Source organism: Macrobrachium rosenbergii, chromosome 27 (assembly GCF_040412425.1).
Source record: "Macrobrachium rosenbergii isolate ZJJX-2024 chromosome 27, ASM4041242v1, whole genome shotgun sequence".
In the NCBI taxonomy this organism is placed as follows: Eukaryota; Metazoa; Arthropoda; class Malacostraca; order Decapoda; family Palaemonidae; genus Macrobrachium; species Macrobrachium rosenbergii.
The window spans coordinates 35,549,509-35,566,804 of NC_089767.1; the positions used below are offsets into that span (position 1 = coordinate 35,549,509).

Sequence of the window (17,296 nt, forward strand, 5' to 3'; positions counted from 1 at the left end):
CCCTTTGCTGTTATCCCTTAAATCATTTCGTTTCTTCAGTGGTATAGAAAACGCTCCCTAATATACATCAATATTCCCGTTTTCTTTTTTCTTTTTTTTTTTTTTGTAGTTTATCCTTCGAATATTCAATACCTGGTGGAGCATTGATATGATTGGATTTGATCAGTGGCATTGATATTACTCCGTTCGTCGGTATTATGGAAGCTCGGTTCTCTTGTTGGCGAAGGGATAGGAAACGAGAGAGAGAGAGAGAGAGAGAGAGAGAGAGAGAGAGAGAGAGAGAGAGAGAGAGAGAGAGTAGATAACTGGGCAGAGCTTTTGATAGAGGAGAAATTTCCTGCAATATCTGCTTCTATTTTTATGTATGTTATTCTATTTATTTTATTATTTTTTTTTGCTTGCTTGCATGTAACTTTTGATTTCATTTCCTTAACTGTACATTCAGTACATGCAGTATTGTTATTGCCCTTATACTGTAATTGTTTTTTATAACCACGTTTTTCTCTATTGCTTAATCAGAAGTAACTTTGGCAACTTCGAAATTAGAAATTTATTAGGACCATGATTGGAGAACGAAAGTTCGATAGAGCCACCTATCCCACTGGAGCAGACCCTTTCCCCACCGAATAAAAAAATACACTTCGGTCTGGGTAAAAGTCCCAAGTGGAGTGTGTCCATGTATTAATCACTATACCTCGAGATTAGTTCCAGTGCGCCTGCGTCTGGGAACTTCCATTCTGTTCAGTGGTTTACTTGCCATTGATATTGCAAGGGTAAAAAAATAAATTCTGCCGAAAATTTGGCAGATCTTACCTTAGGTTTTTCCTTCTTTATTTATTTATTTATTTATTTATTTATTACATTATTTATTTCTTTTTTCTTTAAAAAATGTTTTAGTTACTACTGCGTTTTCTTTCAGTGTTCAAGATGTTTGAAACTGAGTCAGTCTCATTTTCCTGTGTACAGTACATTCGAGTGAACTATAATGCTAATTTGAATAACATAAATAAAATAAAATATTAAGAAAACAGTTAATATCTTACACTTCAGCTTCAGCCGTTCGGCTAACGTCACATTCTTATTAGTAGTAACGAAGGCAATTTTCAAGAAAGAAAAAAATAAACAGCGAGTATATTTTGTGAGGAGTCTTGCGAGGAGTTAAATTTACGGTTCGGGAACATAGGCTTTCAATTTCTCAGGTTTGGGTAAATTAGAGAATATGCAATGGATTTATATTCGAATTCATTTCAGTTTTAGAAGCTATTTCAAAGCGATTGTTGACAGACATACGAACAAACAGACACGAGTGAATATATAATCTTCTGATTCCTTAGTGGAGGTAATACCGTAGTGTGAGGAGTGATAAAAGGAGTAATAGCAGCAGCAGAGCTAGTAGTAGTAGTAGTAGTAGAAGCAGCAGCAGCAGCAGCAGTAGTAGAAGTAGTAGGAGAAACATCTTTCGGCTTCTTTGGAGGAGGTAATAGCGTAGGGTGAGAAGTAAAAATAGTAGCAGTAATAGCAGCAGAGCTAGTAGTAGTAATAGTAGTAATAGTAACAGAGATAACAACAGCAGTAGCAGAGCCATTACTAGCAATAGCAGCAGTAGTAGCAGCAGTCACAGAAATAGTGGAATTTGCCAAGTTTCACAATCACTCGGGTAGGTTGTCAACACTGATAGATAGTGTACAGCACTGCTGTGAAAATGACGATGGTCGTCACCGTAGGTCAGTGGGTCAGTTTACGAGATGATTTACTTTAACGTGAAGGGGTAGCAGCATTCTCTCTCTCTCTCTCTCTCTCTCTCTCTCTCTCTCTCTCTCTCTCTCTCGTAGAGGAGGAGGAGGAAGAGGTCCAAGAAAGTTAATATAAAAAGTTTCTGTTGTAATTATTCACGGGTGTGGTGGTCGTTCTAACAGTAATGATCGGCGAGTTTCTCTCTCTCTCTCTCTCTCTCTCTCTCTCTCTCTCTCTCTCTCTCTCTCTCTCTCTCTCTCTCTCCTCCAAATACATACACATACACAGTATATGTATATGTTCCATAATCGTTGAGTTTTTACATGATGCATTCTCTCTCTCTCTCTCTCTCTCTCTCTCTCTCTCTCTCTCTCTCTCTCTCTCTCTCTCTCGACGTCCCTTAATCGCTGAAATTTATCCTCATATGCAGCATCTCTCTCTCTCTCTCTGTCCCCACCACATTCTCCTCCACCCTCTCTTCTTACCAAGTCCCAATGCCGCTTACCGCCACCCCACCGCCGCCAGCTCTCTCTCTCTCTCTCTCTCTCTCTCTCTCTCTCTCTCTCTCTCTCTCTCTCTCTCTCTCTCTCTCGGTTTTTATTGATCACACACACTCACTAAAGGCGAACACCCGACATGCCAAGGTAGAGGGAGAGAGAAGAAGAAGAAGAATAAGAAGAAAAGGAGAAGAAGAAGAAGAAGGGGGGAGGAGCGCTTGTGTTTGTAAGGCGACTTTGCCTAACGAGGTATGATGATGATGGTGATGATGGCTGGAATAGGGACTGAGATGGAGGGAGTATTGTGGAGGGATTGAGATGGAAGGTAGTAGGGGGAGGTGAATGGGTGGAAAGGGGGTTGGAGGATTTGTGGGGGTACAGGGAAGGTGGAGGATGATGATGGTGATGTGATGGTGATAGTAGTGTTGGAATAAGGATTGGGATGGAGGGTAGTAGAGGGGAGATGAGTGGGTGAAAAGGGGTTGAAGGATGGGTGGGGTGCGAGTGAGGGAGGGGGTCAAGGAAGCAGCAGGGATTTGAAGGATGGTAGGGAGAATTCTGAATGGAATTGGAGTGATGGTAGATGGTGGATAAAAGAATTGGTTGAAAAGGGTTCGAGTTGGGGGAAGTAGGGAGTTGAGATTATGATAGGGGGTAGGGGAGTAAGGGAGTTGGGATTATGATAGGGAAGTAGGGGGTAGGAGAGAGTAAGGAGTTGAGATTAGGATAAGGGTTCGGAATAGGGGAGTAGGGGGAGTCAGAATAAAATTGAAAAACGGATGGAGTAGGAATACTGAGATGTAAATTAGATGTTACATAGATGTAGCAGGGATAAGGGAATGTAAATGATGACTGAAAAAGGATTAGATTAAAAGAGGAATGTAAATGGGATGGAGTATTGGTTAGGGAATGTGAATCAGTATAGATAATGTAAATGAGATTCATAGAGGAATGGATTATTAGGGGTGAAATGTAAATGAGACTGAAAATGGGATGGACAAGGGCTAAGGGAATGTAGATTAGATTGGAAAAGGGATAACGGGCAAGGGCAGAGGAATTTGAATGATGGTGCAAAAAAGGTGGAGCAGGCTTGTAGGAATGTGTCAGTATTAAAGGCATGGAGTAATGCTTGGGGAATGAAAATAAGATGGAAAAGGCATGGAACGTGTTTTGGTATCGTAAATGAGATTGAATTACAGGAAGGGACATGGTATTGGTATGTAAATGAGATGAAGGGATGGGACTTGCATAGGAGTTTGTAAATGAGATAAAAACACAAAAGGATGGAGCATTGGTATGGAAATGTAAATGGAACTGAAAAACTAAAAGGACCCTTTGGTATTTAAATACAGATGACTTTGAATAAAGGAAATTAAATAACATCTGAAAAGTATGGGAAATGGGTTGTAAAAAAAAAAGATGATGAGAGGATGGGGAAAAATTATTTGAAGTGTCTGGAGGGTGGAAAGTTTGGGTTTGTGTGGAAGGGAGAATAATGTACTGAAAGAAATTAATATTGAATGTGGAAAAAATGAAGAAAACTCAAAGATGATTGAGGTTTAGGAAGGTAGGTGAACACGATGCTGGTGATGGGTGAAAATTTTGATATAGGTAAAGTAAATGGGTATAGGTAAGGTAAATACAAGGGTCTATAAGGTCTGTAAGCCAGTACAAGGCTATGAGTCATCATACGTTGAGTGGGGAGGGGAATAGAGGGAGGTCGTTATTTTCATGCTTTATGGTGGGTGTCGCGTAAAGACCTGACGGAGGATGCATAGCAGCTCGATAACCGAATGGGTGTTTGTGGCAGTCCCTCCCTATCCCCACCCCATTCATGTTCTTCCCCCATTCATGGTCTCTCACATTCACGCTCTCTCCGTCCCCCTTTGCTGATCTACGTGATTGCGTGTCCTCCCTTTTCCATTATCCTCCCTTCTTCATTATCTCCGTCATCGTTCTCCCCCTATCTTGCTCTATTCCTTCTGTTCCTATTGTCGTGCGTTTGCTTCATATCCTGCCTTAATCGTTTCCTGAGCCTCGCCCCCTTTTTATTTATTTTCTCCCTCTCCCCTTTTCATTCACTTTGCCTTCCCCCTTTTCCATTCGTCGCCTTTCGATATTAGTAGCGTTCTCGGTCTCTTCCTCGTTCTCTTTCTTCTGTTTCCTCGTGATTTTCGTCTTCGGCACTTTTGAAATTCTTTCGTGAACCTCATATGATTTGATTTGATTTTAATTTCATTTCATTTTGATTTTCATTATTCCGAGTCATTTCAATTCCCCTGCTTCACAGGTACCGCCTTGTCTGATTTTCTTTCCTTCTCCTTATCGCTCCCTTTTACGTATATCGTTATCTGTTTCTTTTACGTTTCTGCTATCATCTGCTTATTAATTATCTCACGGGTTTATCATCCTTGCAACTTTTTCCACATTTTTTCTTCATTTCTGATAAGGATATCCATTATATATTTCCCCTCATTCCTCAGGGGAATTTTGAGGAGTTGGGTCACTCTTCCTTCAATACTCGAACGATATCCATGCAAATAAAACTGTTGAAGGAAAAAGAGACTATTTTCTTCTTCCTCCTCCTCCTCTCCTCTGGATGACCTAGGTTTGTGTGTGTGTGTATGTGTACTCAAAAGTTGGCTGAATTGGGGGAATGTAAATTATTGAGTCAATTGTTCAATTGTTTTGTTATGGGTGTGCGGTGGGGATGTTAAAATCTAGCTACGGAAAGTAGGATTGAATTAAGTAATTAAATATATATATATATATATATATATATATATATATATATATATATATATATATATATATATATATATATATATATATATATATATATATATATATATATATATATATATATATATATATATATATAAACAGAAGTAGGCGACGGCCAGTGGCACACATCAGCGCGAAGGTGAACCATGGAAACGTACTAATCTCAGCATAATTCTTTATTTCCAACGTTTTGTAATGAATAACTTCATTACATTATCAGGGAATCTGTTAAATAATGAATAAAATTACTTGAAAAATTGCTCTAAAAATCAATAAAATTCATAAAATACAGCACAGTTACAATACAAGGTAAAAAAACAAAAAAAAAAAAAAAAGACATAAAAGCAAAATCAAAGACCGCTAACCAACTTATAGCAAGAAGGCAGAAGACAGAATGCATAAATAAAAAGTTAACTCAGGTAGAGCTGAGTGGAGGAGGTCTGGGTATTTAACTGGGGAACTAGTTGTTTAATAAATAATGATTCCAGGATAGGCAGTTCGCATGCATTAGTTGTTTGGCCTATGATAAAGAAACCATTTCTATCAATATATGTCAATATATGTTTTACAAATTTTGAATGGTTTCTTATGCTTGAATGCTCGGGATTAAGTTTTCGGACTGGCTGTAGGCTCTCCAATCCCGAGCATTCAAACATAAGAAACCATTCAAAAATTTGTAAAACATATATTGATAGAAATGATTTCTTTATCATAGGCCAAACAATTAATGCATGCGAACTGCCTATCCTGGAGTCATTATTTATTAAACAACTAGTTCCCCAGTTAAATACCCAGACCTCCTCCACTCAGCTCTACCTGAGTTAACTTTTTATTTATGCATTCTGTCTTCTGCCTTCTTGGTATAAGGTTGGTTAGCGGTCTTTGATTTTGCTTTTATGTCTTTTTTTTTTTTTTTTTATCTTGTATTCTAACTGTGCTGTATTTTATGAATTTTATTGATTTTAAGAGCAATTTTTCAAGTAATTTTATTCATTATTTAACAGATTCCCTGATGATGTAATAAACTTCTTTATTACGAAACGCTGGAAATAAAGAATTATGCTGAGATTAGTACGTTTTTCCATGGTCCACCTATATATATATATATATATATATATATATTATATATATATATATATATACAGTATATTATATATATTCATATAGATGTAGTATATATAATATATATATATATATATATATATATATATATATATATATATATATATATATATATATATATATATATATATATATATATTTTTTTACTTATACATCCAAATGTAGTTTGTTTCCATTGGTAAAATTATTCAGAATTTGAGTATTTTGACTCAGAGCTTCTCTTAGTTTCTTGAATAATATCCATTCTTTAGTATCTGACCTACTATACATTCATACGAGTCGCAACATGCTTCATAATCACCTTATCTATATTGACATCCGGCTTACGATAACGCCAAGACGCATCTGACCTATATTTACAGAGATGAATCTCTTGACCTTCAATATTAAAAGCTTCTTTAGTGTGAATTTGATCAAAGTTGAGCTGCCTCTGTGTCTCTGCCACGTTAAGCCCCACAAAGTCCCAGGATTATGCATAGTCGCTGAAGTCTTAAGCAACTATTGTGGCTTTATCGTACAACTTTATTTCTGGGTCCTTATCGCATGTGAATCGCTGGTCCAGAGGTTATGATTTAGTTCTGAAAATGAAATCGTGAAAGGAAATGTTTCAGTCTGTATAGGAATTAAGAAATCCTCGTAGAAAAAGTATAGAGTTCTTAGAGGGATAGATTAAATCGTGTAAGGAAATTTGCAAGTTAAAACTCGTGTAGAAGTGGTCCTGAGAGCCTGATTTAGTCACGAATGTGTAGTCGTGAGGGGAAATGTTTCAGGCTGTAGATGAGTTACGAAAATCTCGTAGAGAAATTTAGCATTTCATAGGGTGATAGATAAAGTCGTTTAGGAAAGTTTAGAAGTTAAATGAGGAACAAAAACTCTTGTAGAAGAAATTAATAAGTAGGCAATGAAGTATTGTAGAAAATGAATCAATAGAGAGAGTAGAAGAAATTAATAAGTAGGGAATGAAGTAATGTAGAAATTGAATCAATTGAGAGAGTAGAAGAAATTAATAAATATTCAATGGAGTATTGTAGAACATGAATCAATAGAGAGAGAAACTTACGAAGATTCCTGAATCAAGAAAATGGTAAATAAGGACGTTTATGGAAATATAAAGATGAAGATAAAGAATTTCGTATAAAAACATTGGTAAGTCAGTAAACAGATAAATAAATCCGTGACGCGTAGCAAAATTTATTGGATCGGTAGGCTTACAAAGAAATTCGTGTGGAAAAATAGATGATTCAGCAAATAGATCAGTAAATCGGTGTAGAAAAATGTATGAATCATTAGAGAAACAAATAAATGCTTGCAGAAACCGTTACGAATTTCTTAAAGGATAAAAACTCTCTCTCTCTCTCTCTCTCTCTCTCTCTCTCTCTCTCTCTCTCTCTCTCTCTCTCTCTCTCTCTCTCTCTCTCATATGCATGCACACACTGTATGTGTGGTTTCGCACTCTTACTAAAATTATGCCTCAAAATAGTTCTTCCCTCACATCTTGTAAATTGTGGCTTTGAACTCCGCCCGAGGAGCGACAGAGGGATGGTGACACTAATCCTAAATCCTAGATGGCCGCGTTGAACATCTCCTTGATCCTTATCCGACTTAATCCATGACCAGTAGGGTAGGCATAAAATAGGAGAGAAAGAAAGAAAAAGAAAGCGGGAATGAAACGGATGAGAGAGAGAGAGAGAGAGAGAGAGAGAGAGAGAGAGAGAGAGAGAGAGAGATGGGATGGACTCGGCGTATAGTAATGATGCGAAAAGAGAATGCCATTTCCTTCGGGGAGAGAGAGAGAGAGAGAGAGAGAGAGAGAGAGAGAGAGAGAGAGAGAGAGAGAATGGACTCTGCGTACAAGCGGATTTATTCATGATGGGAGAAAATGAATGCCGTTTTCCTCGGAGAGAGAGAGAGAGAGAGAGAGAGAGAGAGAGAGAGAGAGAGAGAGAGAGAGTGTCCCTGAACTTGCTCTTACCCTGAAATATTTTGAAGGAATAATTTGAGAATGAACAATTGGGAAAAGCATGAATAAGAGCGCAGTAACACTGTGGGAAACGATTTGTCGAAAACAGGAGCCAATTAGGAATGGGAACGGGAGATGCCCCTATTTAGACTAATTGGGTCATATTCCAAACTCCCCCCTTCTTTTTTTTAATCCTTAGAGATTTCAAGATTGTTGACATAAGATTCTCTTGAGTTGCATGAAGATGACCACTGTGAAACGGGAAGGTACCAAGGTCCTTCAAATATATTTCAAGGACCATGGGGGTTACCTAGGATGTCTTGCCTCTACGGAAACTTTACTGGGAGTCTTTAGGAGAATTAGATTCCAGGTATTAGATGAAAGTAGAATTGGGTAAAGTTTTCATTAAATTAATGATAATAGAGGTTCAAGAAATGATGGTTATTTGAAAGATTAGAGCAGGCATTCTAAAGCTCTTTTAACATTAAATTACAAAAGTCTAGACAATTTGGTTTTCACTCAGTGAATTCTTAATAATGTTAATCGTGTTGTTATTGCTCTCTCTCTCTCTCTCTCTCTCTCTCTCTCTCTCTCTCTCTCTCTCTCTCTCTCATATAATATAACAAGTTTTTTGTTTTTACTTAGGAAGTGAAAAAAGACATATCTCATTTTCTCATATAATTTAACAAGTTTTTTTTTACTTCCCCCGGGGGGTGGGGTGAAAAACCTCTATTTATTATTTTTTGTTCTTTTCGAATGGTGAATGGATAAAAAAGCTGCTCTCTCTCTCTCTCTCTCTCTCTCTCTCTCTCTCTCTCTCTCTTCTTTCTTGATAAGTGGGATCTCTTCTTTCAGTATTTCACTTTACTTAATCTTAATTCATCCTAATGAACACCATATTCTTTGGGAGCTTGAAATTCAAGTCAGTGGCCCCTTTGGTGGGCTTGTTCCATCTGAATAGGTTTCGTCTACTGCATAACAGTAATATAGTGTAACAAATTCTTTTTTATTTACTTGGGGGTGAAAAAGACTCTTATTATCTTGTATAATTTAACAGTCTTTTACTTTCCTTGTACTTATAATTGTTTTTTTTTTTCAGATGGTGAATAGATAAAAATGGTGCTCTCTCTCTCTCTCTCTCTCTCTCTCTATATCTCTCTCTCTCTCTCTCTCTCTCTCTCTCTCTCTCTATATATATATATATATATATATATATATATATATATATATATATATATATATATATATATATATATATATATATATAATTTAAAAGGGTTTTTATTTGTACTGAAGGGGTGACAAGACCTCTCATTTTGTCATATAATTTGCCAAGGTTTTTACTTCCATTGTTGGGAATGGGGAAGGTTTGAAAATCTTCTTTATTTATTAATATTTTTTTTTTTCTTTCCAGATGGTGAATGGATAAAAAAGCTGCGCTGAAAGAGGGCGAGGTCATGGCGAGAAGGCTCCGTTGAGTTCTGGCCTCCCTGTTGCCTCTGCTGCAACACTTGGCCTCTCCCACCCTCTCCCTCCCCTCTTTCTCTCTCTCTCCCCCCTCTCTCTCTCTCTTCTCTCCCCCCACCTTCTTCCTCCTCCTTTCCCCACCTTACATCCTCCACCACCACCCCCACCAGCAGGAGGAGGAGGAGGAGGAGGAGGAGGTAAAAAAATTAACTAAAAGATAAGAATACGAGGAAAGACGTCGTCTCCTTGAATTCGGAAAGAGGCTCCTTCCTTCCTTCCTTCCTTCCTTATCCCCTTATTCCCCCATATCCCATCCCCCCACCCCTACACCCCAGGCCCTCTCTCTCTCTCCTTCAGAAGGATGGGGAACAAGCTCTCATGCTCCTGCGCCCCGCTAATTAAAAAGACTGGCTACCGATACGAGGATTCCCCCTGGAATCCGGCCAGAAGACGCGATGGACACTTGCTCAGGTAAGGGGAGGAGGAGGAAGAGGGATTGTTGACGTGTTTGTGTGGGCGACTGTGTTTGTTGCGTTTGTTCTACTTTTGCCTTTTATGTATGTCATGTTGTTTTCTCTAACATTAGGATGGCTTCAGAGGAAAAACAACACGAGAGTGACTGCCAGTGTTCGTTTTATCTGATATATATATATATATATATATATATATATATATATATATATATATATATATATATATATATATATATATGTGTGTGTGTATATATATATATATATATATATATATATATATATATATATATATATATATATAAAATATTAAGTTGTTTCCCCTGACAGGGGGGTGGCTTCAGTGGAAGAACAACACAACAGTCACTACCAGTGATTGTTTTGTGCTGACGTTTCATTCATGTGCTGACGTACATAACTGTCGGCGTATACAGTATTTTGTCGTTCTTTCTAACGTTTCCCCTTTACTGAAGAACTTTACATATTTCTTAATAGCGTCCCCGGTGCCTGTTCTCGTAATGATTTAATATATGAAAGATAATTAAATTGAGGGTTTTATCATTCATTCTTTATTTGGTAGTTTAAATTTGCATATGTTTATGATTTTAATTTGCATTTATCTTAAGCGAACATTTTTCTTTAGGTAACCAATAGGAAAACTAGGCATGCGTGATGCATGTTCTCGTAATTATTTTGATATATGAAAGATGATTGAAATGGGGAGATTTGAATAGTTACTTCTTGAAATGGTTATTTAAATTTGCAGATATCTATCCTGTTAATTTGCACATTTATCTTAAGCGAACATTCTTCTTTCGGTAATCACTAGGAAAACTAGGCAACCAAACGGCATTGTCTTTATACCTCGCATTGTTTACTCGTCCTGTTTACTGCAATGAAAGCAACAACAACAACAACAAAAAAAAGTTCCCTTTTTATTTTGGGCGAGATCTGAGCGGCGAGAAATATCTGTACACACACACACACACAAAACTCCCCCGACGAACAATTTCCAAAAACGCATGATGATGACGTTGGCGGCGGCGGCGGCGGAACGCACGCGATTTCAAAAGGCTTCCCGAAAGTGCACAGTCCACCTTTAAAAAGGGAGAAGCCGGGTGTTGTTTATAAATGTGTCAGAATCATCTGCTCGAACCGTTGATTTTTCGTGAATTTTTTTTTTTTTTTTACTTTTTTTTAGAGTGTAATTCTGGAAACCTGGACCTGCTCTTTGATTTTTAGAAGGTCATGGTGTGTGTGTGTGTTCATGAACTCTCTCTCTCTCTCTCTCTCTCTCTCTCTCTCTCTCTCTCTCTCTCTCTCTGATGTTTGGAAGGTCATGTATGTATGTATATTCAATAATTTCTCTCTCTCTCTCTCTCTCTCTCTCTGATTTTTACAAGGTCATGTAAGTATGTGCGTGTGTGTTTCTCTCTCTCTCTCTCTCTCTCTCTATTTGGAAGGTCATGTATTTTTGTGTATATTCAATAATTTCTCTCTCTCTCTCTCTCTCTTGTATGTATTTGTATCCAATAATCTCTCTCTCTCTCTCTCTCTCTCTCTCTATGTATTTGTATCCAATCTCTCTCTCTCTCTCTCTCTCTCTCTCTCTCTCTCTCTCTCTCTCTCTCATGCGTGCTTGTTTTTCTTGGAGTAATGTACTTCTGGAGGAAATGTTTAGTGGCGAATAAATTGGCCTAATTTATTTTCCCCTGGTCACGCATGAACCTGAATTTTATAAAATGCTTGGAATCTGGTTCCCGGCTTGTTAGGATTTCAGCTATTCCAGAGTTTCGAATTATACGGTATTTAAGAGGTATGTGCGTGTGTTTGTATGTCTATGTATAAATATATATGTATGTATATGTATAAATATATATATATATATATATATATATATATATATATATATATATATATATATATATATATATATATATATATATATATATATATATATATATATATATATATATATATATATATATATATATATATATATATATATATATCCGCTGGCTTACTTTTGGTCGTTATTATATAGCGGTTTTCTGTCAGGTACCAAAATAAATACATACACACGCATACACACACACACAATTATATATATATATATATATATATATATATATATATATATATATATATATATATATATATATATATATATATATATATATATATATATAAAGTGCATCTCCCCTGTCAAGGATTCTGTTGGTTCAATGTCAGTAGTGACTTTATCCACTCAGCTTTATAACTGATGTTTATTAAGCCAGGCACACAAGGCGGGATAAAAAATCATTAATGCTCCCTCCTGCATTGTAACGTATGGGAGAGGAATTGGCTGGTGTAAATATTACTAAGATATGTGGGTAAGGTCCTTCAAATCTGGCATATATCAAATATAAGGAGATTTTGCAGGCAAAGGAAGAAAGTTGATTGGTTTGACCTGAAATCACTGTTAATGTTTTCGAAGAAGTTTTTAAGAGAATTGATGTGGCCAGACAGTAATTGATGGGGTGAATGAGGAGAACCACGTGACCAATTTCGGTAGCCCGCCCAGGTGGGGAACGGAGAAGGAACTAAGGTTCGGCGATGAATTAGTAACAAGAGAAACTTAATTGACGTTGTCCAACACTTCTCCAGTTGTGAGAAAGGCAACTGAACGCCAGTTGATGACTGAAGTTGACTTTTAGTTTTCTGTAAAAGAAAACTATTGTGCCAGCTTTGTCTGTCCGTCCGCACTTTATTCTGTCCGCACTTTTTCTCTCCGCCTTCAGATCTTAAAAACTATTGAGGCTAGAGGACTGCATTGGTATGTTGATCATCCACCCTCCAATCATCAAACATACCAAATTGCAGCCCTCTAGCCTCAGTAGTTTTTATTTTATTTAAGGTTAAAGTTAGCCATAATCCTGCATATGGCAACGCAACAACACAGGCCACCACGGCCGGCTGAGAGTTTCATGGGCCGTCACTCATACATCATTATACCTAGACCACCTAAAGAAAGATCTATTGTCGGTGGCCTTGCTTATGCGCTGTACAGAAAACTCGATTGCGCCGAAGAAACTTCGGCGCATTTTAACTTGTTTATTTTTCTGGTGGATTTATTAGTATTTAAGGCTTGAACACTGAAAGATATGTATTTTCAATAATCAGAAACATGTTTCTGGTAAATGCTAGTCTGGTTCAGGCGTACTGTTCTGATGAATTATTAAAGTTTTGCCATGGTACGTACCAAAATTTCATTTCCCCAGTTATGAATTCACTTGCAATTTCACGCGACCATTTTATTCTATCATCACTGCCCGCATGAAATTACTGTCTCGTTACCATTACAACCTGACATACCTGCATAGGCCTAATTAACCGCCTGGATCAGCGTACAGGAGACCGTCATGAAAGTCTTGCTGCTTCCTAATGAGCAGCTCACCTTAGGTTGTCGAGAAGTTCTCATTAGCTTTTCCAGTAGTGAAGTTGAGGATGTTGATGTTATGAAAGGCTCATTAAGTCTTAGCAGCACTCCAGAGAATGAGATGTCACAACCCCTTGTTTTTAACAGTAAGATCCGATGTTAAAAGTGAAGGTCGGTCTAGGCGTCTCCTGGGAGTTCCTGATTCAAAGGCTTCGTCGGTGTTCGGATTAACGAGCGTCATTAATCCTTTCGTCATTAGACTGTTAAAGTATTATTTGTCTCTGGTCTTGACCGGGCGCCTGATTTGACACATGATTTCGCTTCATACATAATTTAGGTCTACAAAATATGCGAAACAATGTTTTCTGAGCATAGTCAAATTAAACTATTAATTTTGTTAATTTCTGAAAAGAAGTTTAAAATGCATTTTTGGGCGAAGGCTACTGTTGTATTTTAATCACTAATATTTAAAAAGTTCTTGATTTATATGTGGGTTTTAAATTAAAAAAAACACATCTTGACCGTCTTATCTTCAGTGCTTAGTTTAAAGCCTGAATTTCATAATGCAATCCAATCCCTGTAAGGAGAGTAGTCTATAAATAACATTTTTTTGAATCATGAGAATTCAGTTTTGTTTTCTTATGGTTCAAGGCTAGTTTTTTCTTCATTTCTACAGTTACAGTTTGGAGATTCTCTCTCTCTCTCTCTCTCTCTCTCTCTCTCTCTCTCTCTCTCTCTCTCTCTCTCTGTGATTATCCCTCTAGGCTATCCGGTTCCTTGCCACGTAGGATTCCGAATTCTCGAAAGATAACGTAGTATTATCTGAGTTTTAATTCGTTATCGATATCTGTTAATGCAGCCGGGCCACGCGCTTATCCTCCATTAACCCGATATCAGAAGTAACTCCCTTGGTTAACGATTATCCAGGCTGGTGGACTTTCTGAAGGCAAGGGCTTCACGTTTGTTTTTTTTTTTTTTTTTTAATGTTTGTGTTTCAGAAAGGGAAAGAAGAAATGAAGGAGGGAAGGAAGGCTTTGGATTGTAGCCCTTATTGAGATTGAGCATTGAGCTGTGATTCCGGATTCATGGTTAATAATGAAGATTTTTTTTTATATCTGAATGTGAAGAAACTTGTGTGCATGTGTCTGGTAGACATGAAACATTTTTCATGTTAAAGAGTACATGAAAAAATATTTTTTCTTGCCCCTTCCCACCTTAGTCTGCATCCTCCTTTCTCTCTCTCTCTCTCTCTCTCTCTCTCTCTCTCTCTCTCTCTCTCTCTCTCTCTCTCAATTCATACCCACTACATCATGCGCTCCCTCCCTTAATCTGAATTCCAGTTTAACGTAAGAAAAAAAAAAAATTGCCGAAAATGAAACGATGAACTTGGCGTGGAAATTCTCTCTCTCTCTCTCTCTCTCTCTCTCTCTCTCTCTCTCTCTCTCCTGATAATGTTGGCTGGAATATTCGGTGTTCTCCGCGTAACCGAAACATAACTCTGTCTTAGCGTTTGTGCCTGTTTCACCTTCTCGCTTGTGGAAGGTGTTCCAAGATGAATGGTATGTTTGTTTGTTCCGTGTTAATGTTCCTTTGTGATTACAGTTTTAGTTTTCTGTAAAAGAAAGCTATTGTGCCGGCTTTGTCTGTCCGTCCGCACTTTTTGCTTTCCGCACTTTTTTTGTCCGCCCTCAGATCTTAAAAACTACTGAGGCTAGAGGGCTGTAAATTGGTATGTTGATCATCCACCCTCCAATAATCAAACACCAAATTGCAGCCCTCTAGCCTCAGTAGATTTTATTTTATTTAAGGTTAAAGTTAGCCATGATCGTGCTTCTGGCAACGATATAGGAAAGGCCACCACCGGGCCGTGGTTAAAGATTAATGGGCTGCGGCTCATACAGCATTATACTGAGACCACCGAAAGATTGATCTATTTTCGGTGGCCTTGATTATGCGCTGTACAGAAAACTCGATTGCGCTGAAGAAACTACGGCGCATTTTTTACTTGTTCTATGTTGAAAACCTTTAGTGGCTATAAATCGCATAAAGATATAAAAATAACAGCTATTTCGACTTATTTTAGCTCGGTTCACTACGAGAACTGACTCTGTCATGGACTACATTTATGTATTGAGTTACTGTTTCAGTCACATACAGAAATATATTTTGGTTATTATTACGTTTTGAATAGATGAAATATTCGAGAAGGCGGCTGAAAGCCGAATTCATGGAAATCTAGCTGCTGTGTATACAAAAGCACACAAGCAGCCAAATCTTGGAGTAGCGAGCATAGGCCATTGTTTATTTCTGGTCCCACCATCTCTATCTATCTCTCTATCTGTCTGTCTTTCCTTCTTTCTTTCTGTCTGTCCGTTATCTATCTATCTTTCTTTCTTTCTTTCTATATATTTATCTATCTGTCCATATAAACTATCGGGTTTTAATAAAATCTTATCAGGGTTTTGAAATGCTTCGAAAATATGCTTTTGTTTACCCACTCTCATTTTAATAGACGGTGTATCATTGGTGAAGTCCAGCTAATTTTCCTCACGCCCGCATTGTTTGTCCTTCACCACTTGGCAAGTTGAAGGTCATAAAGGTCTAGGGCCCATTGGCCTTCATATTAAAAAAAAAAGAGGCTTATGTCTGCAGATGCATAAAAGCAATAAGCCGACAAATTTGAGGGCAAGCAAGATATGATGACAGTCTCGAGAGCAAGACAAGATGAAAAAGCATTCTCTTCTCTCTCTCTCTCTCTCTCTCTCTCTCTCTCTCTCTCTCTCTCTCTCTCTCTCTCCTTCCTTGACCTCGTCAGTCAGTGTGTAAAATTGCCAGTGCTTCGTCATTCCGCTGATGAGCAGCTTTCTAAGCTGTTTTTTGGCAAAAGGCCGGAAGTGGCAGCGCTCATGTTTTACGTATGAAGGGATGTCTCTTGAAAAAAAAAAAAAAAAACTTCTTTGGAAAACTTTTTTTGGAAAATTTTAGAGGTTGCGGCCGGAATGAACTTGGGGTCTTACAGGTTCAAAGTGCCCCCCAAAAAAAAAAAAAAAAAAAAACGCTTGTGCCTGAGTCTTTGGGAGGTATATTTACGTAAACACGTTTGAGTCTCTCTCTCTCTCTCTCTCTCTCTCTCTCTCTCTCTCTCTCTCTTTATTAACTTTCTTTTTTATTCATTTTCTCTTTTCCCTCTTTATTCATTTTCTCTTTTCCTTTTTTATTCACTTTAAGCTCTTTTTTTATTTTCTCTTCCCTATTTTTATTAAGTCAGAACGAGATGTGTGAAAGCCAGATTGCACTGAGACAAATGAAGGGACTCGACAGTAGGAGAGTCATTTCCTGAGAGCAAGTCTCAGCCTCCTCGTCTTAAACTCCCGGAGCGCATTTTTAAACGACTGTCAAACCTTTTCTATTTTTTATTTTTTTTTGGCATTCAAGAAAAGTCGGGAGAGTTTACCGCGCCACAGAGGTACACGTAATCTAAATACGCAAACAAGCTCTGTTTGTAATTCTTTTGTTACTCTCTTGCACATTTTTCGTCTCACGCGCCCCTCGTCCTGACACGTTTATTATTTACACATAGCTGCCATCTTGTTCTTTCCAAGGATTTCTTTCTCTAGTTAACAGTGTACTTCATATCGCTTTGATAGGATAGGATAAGATAAGATACGATAAGTGGCAGGAGGACGAGGAAAAAGGGCAAGAAGTACTTTAAATATCGAGTACAGCGGGGGTCAGCAGGATTGTGGCTTACGTTAGGTTCTGTACTTAGTTCTTTTAGTATTCATAAAACCTACATCACTTATTCAGTATCTTTCTTCGTGACCGCTGTTCCTACAGTTAT

The 17,296-nt window shown here is 37.7% G+C and overlaps 1 protein-coding gene across 24 annotated transcripts in view; it reads left to right on the plus strand.

Moving 5' to 3' along the window:
* The window catches only part of sif (still life), a 682,529-nt gene that overhangs the window by 264,691 nt on the left and 400,542 nt on the right, over positions 1-17,296 (plus strand). For all 24 annotated transcript variants that reach the window (XM_067129380.1, XM_067129383.1, XM_067129387.1 and 21 more), the window contains one exon: positions 9,512-10,035. In XM_067129380.1, coding sequence (XP_066985481.1) covers positions 9,926-10,035 — 110 coding nt within the window. In that variant the 5' untranslated portion in view covers positions 9,512-9,925. The remainder of the gene's footprint in view (positions 1-9,511; positions 10,036-17,296) is intronic.